General features: G+C 42.8%; 1 protein-coding gene across 3 annotated transcripts in view; it reads left to right on the plus strand.

Moving 5' to 3' along the window:
* Nucleotides 1–2,397, plus strand: part of HEY1 (hes related family bHLH transcription factor with YRPW motif 1) — a 4,373-nt gene extending 1,976 nt beyond the window's left edge. For 2 of the 3 annotated variants that reach the window (XM_018557546.1, XM_018557548.1), the window contains exons 4-5: nt 483–564; nt 1,481–2,397. In XM_018557546.1, the coding sequence (XP_018413048.1) occupies nt 483–564; nt 1,481–2,055 (657 nt within the window). In that variant the 3' untranslated portion in view covers nt 2,056–2,397. Of the gene's footprint in view, nt 1–472; nt 565–1,480 lie in introns of all 3 variants that reach the window. The other variant, XM_018557547.1, reaches the window with a different exon arrangement.
* Nucleotides 2,398–3,719: the final 1,322 nt, after the last annotated feature.

Genomic DNA, 3,719 nt, shown 5'->3' on the forward strand with positions numbered 1-3,719 from the left:
TTTATGTGTATTATTTATATTATTATTTTATATATATTAATTAGGACTTTACCCGCTTTGGGGAACTTTTGTGTTACATGAAACAAAAAAAGTAGACTTTTTACTCATTGGGCAGCACGGTGGCTTGGCGGTTAGCACATCTGCCTTGCAGCACTGGGGTCCTTAGTTCAAATCCCAACCAGGACACTCTGTGCATGGAGTTTGCATTAGAATGTCACCCCTCTAGATATACTCACATAGATCAGCAGGGACTACTGACCCCTTTCCTTGTGCAGATTTCCTCCCACACTCCAAAGACATGCTGGTAGCTTTATTGGCTCCTGTCTAAATTGGTTCTGTGTATGTGAAATGGGGACCTTAGATTGTAAGCTCCTTGGGGGACTGATGTGATGAATCTTTAGCCTGAAATAAAAAAATAAACGTCCCTTTTTGAAGAAGCATTAAAATTAATCCAAAGATGGTGTTTTTTTTGGCTTTCTCAGGGTTCTGCAAAGCTGGAAAAAGCTGAGATCCTGCAGATGACGGTGGATCACCTTAAGATGCTGCACACTGCTGGGGGCAAAGGTAAATCTCCACTTCCTACAGAAGACGGCTGTGATCACTGCCGGCCATACTTCTCTATAGCACATAGACGGCCGCAATGTGACGCAAGGGACGATTATTGTATTTTTATTGCAGAGCTGTAAACCAGGCTGCCAGTACACAAATAGACAAGCATGTTTACTGAGTTGGTATAGGTGGTATGGTAAGCTTAGCTTAGTGACAACAGTTCTGAGCAAGTTGTCACACCCAGTCTGGTTCAATAATCATCATCCAGGCCTATGGACATATTATGAACCTACGAAACACCCCCAACTTTTAAATCCCAGATAAAATAGTGATGAGTGTGTAGGTCCTGGAGCTTCTGTTGGGCAGCTAAGGTGGGACTTCTGTTGGGCAGCTAAGGTGGGACTTCTGTTGGGCAGCTAAGGTGGGACTTCTGTTGGGCAGCTAAGGTGGGACTTCTGTTGGGCAGCTAAGGTGGGACATCTGTTGGACAGCTAAGGTGGAACGTCTGTTGGGCAGCTAAGGTGGGACTTCGGTTGGGAAGCTAATGTGGAGAAGATCTTAATAGTCCCAAGTCAGATGTTCTGCCTGGGAACAGTTGCCTTTATCCAAAGTATCAAGAAACAGCAATCAACAGAAGATTCCAGCGATTGTGTTGTAATTTCTTTAGGTTTTCATAATAACCTTTTTTTTAAATTTAGTAAACATTCCTAGTTGTGTGATCAGCATTAGACTTGTGAGTGGAAAAGATAGCGGAGAAGACTATCTTACAGATGCCTTCAGCTACTCTGTAATGTAATATTTCCATTAGAAAACAGATTAGAAGGTCTTTGTCTAGACTTCTTTGTTACTTCACTATGCCAATGTTAAGATATTCCATTTAATGTAGATTACTCAGAGTGGTGACTTACGTTGTGATTTATGTTTGTTGTAGGATATTTTGATGCCCACGCTCTTGCCATGGACTATCGCAGCTTGGGTTTCAGAGAGTGCCTTGCAGAAGTCGCCCGGTATCTGAGTATTATTGAAGGTATGGACACGGCCGATCCTCTCCGAGTGCGACTGGTATCTCATCTGAACAACTACGCCACTCAAAGGGAAGCTGCCAGCAGTGCCCACTCCAGCCTCGGACACATTCCCTGGGGGGGCGCCTTCACTCATCACCCTCACCTCTCTCACCCTTTGCTCCTGGCACAGACTGCTCATACAAACGGCAGCAGCACAACGTCTTCCACAGAGTCCCACCACCAGAGCAGACTTCCTGGGTCACCACATGCTGAATCGCCGGTGCTGCGCATCTCCTCCAATGGGAGCCTCACGTCAGTGCTGCCAGTCGTCACTCCTTCAAAACTCTCTCCTCCGCTGTTGTCCTCGGTGGCATCCCTCTCTGCGTTCCCGTTTTCCTTTGGATCTTTCCACTTGCTCTCCCCCAATGCACTGAGCCCGACGGCACCGGCGCCCACGGGCAAACCGTACAGACCCTGGGGGACGGAGATCGGAGCCTTTTAGGATCTTTTTTATTAGAAACTCGTTAGTTTTTATGCAGGGGGTGATCTGAAGGGGGGCGGGGGGTGGGACAGTCCAGCTGTGCTGGGCTTCTATCACTGATATTTACATTGTAATGCCAACCTGGGTGATCTGATGGTACCATTACAAACTATTTCTCTTTAAAAAGATCCCTAAATATCATTTTCTTTTTCCTCTAGTGACCTTTCTTGAACAATGTACCTTTCTGTATCAGGATGAACACAGGCCCTGGTTCAATATTTAACTTGCTTTTGTAATGTAATAATCTCAGTTGATGTCATGACAGTGACCCAGTTTAACCAATAGCTTCATGTTTTGACATTTCTTTTCCTATTAAAACAATGATGTCTTAGCCTTTCACGTGTGGAAATCTGCATTCAGCAATAACAATGTCTTTTATTTTGCTAATCCTTCTTTTGTTGTTGTTGTTTTGGGTTGTGATTCTTAATTTGTTAACTATCCTTTATTGGAGTTACATATATATTGCCAAGCGTTGACAAATCACCTTTACCAGCTTTGCCCAAGTGCACCTAAGTTGGTACAAGACTCCACGCGTTCCCTACCTGAATCTGAAGTATGACCTTTTTTTTAAACAGAGTCCTTAACTTCTAATATATTGGATGGTCTCCTGCACTAGAACTTTATTTAACAAGTAGACTAATTTAAGAAGAATGTTTGTACATATTCCCTTATGTGCATGGAAGAGGCACCACCCGGAAGGTGGACTCTACTGTATTGGGTTCAATCACTGTTGTACTGGTCTACTGTGACTAAATAATAAAAAAAAAAGCCAGAGTGTGCTATTTTAAACCTCATGTGTTTCATGTTTTTATTTATAAACTGTGTATTATATATCCTTTTCTATTTCACATCCTTTTATAGTATCATTGGTTGGTCACATTGCTGCAATTCATCATATATAGGCACGCTAACAGAGTTATTCACAAAGGGGTGAAGAGTTTGGAGAAGGCCGGAGAAGTGAACAATCTAGGACAACATAGCGGATGTGGAAACATTCTCCAATTATCTCACTTTCCAGTTCAGTTATTTTGTCCTAGATTGTTCACTTCTCCTGCCTTCTCCAAACTCTTCACCCTTTAGATCCTAGCTGAAACTGCCACCAACACATTTCCAACAATGATTTTAAATGAACATTGGAATGTGTGATCACACAAAATATGTTTCCTGTTCAGCAGTCAATTGTAACTTTTCATAGACAATTTGACGAAGAATCCTTTCCCGGCACGCTGGAAGATCACAATGCAGGTGTGATTAGTTTATAACTTTGCTTATTTCTTACCTGCCACCGATACTTCACCTGGTTATCACACCGGCCAGATTTCTAGCTATCTGGTGATCATTCACAGGCCAGTGCTTCCTTTTTTTTGAAATAAAATGGGGGGATTTACTAAAACTGGAGCAACTGTGCACAATAACCAATCAGATTCTATCTTCAGTTTTTTCAGCTAAGCAAGAAGCTGATTGGTTGCCTTGCATAGCTGTTCCAGATTTTAGTAAATTCCCCTCTGAGTACTGTGAGCTTGTACTATGGAAGTACCTAACACACACATATTGGTGAACAGATCAGTTTCTGTCCCCAACGACATCAGCGGAGGTTTTGCACATTATATATGCACAGGTCTCAT

The sequence above is a fragment of the Nanorana parkeri genome, unplaced genomic scaffold (genome assembly GCF_000935625.1).
Source record: "Nanorana parkeri isolate BGI_ZX_2015 unplaced genomic scaffold, ASM93562v1 scaffold289, whole genome shotgun sequence".
Lineage (NCBI taxonomy): Eukaryota > Metazoa > Chordata > Amphibia > Anura > Dicroglossidae > Nanorana > Nanorana parkeri.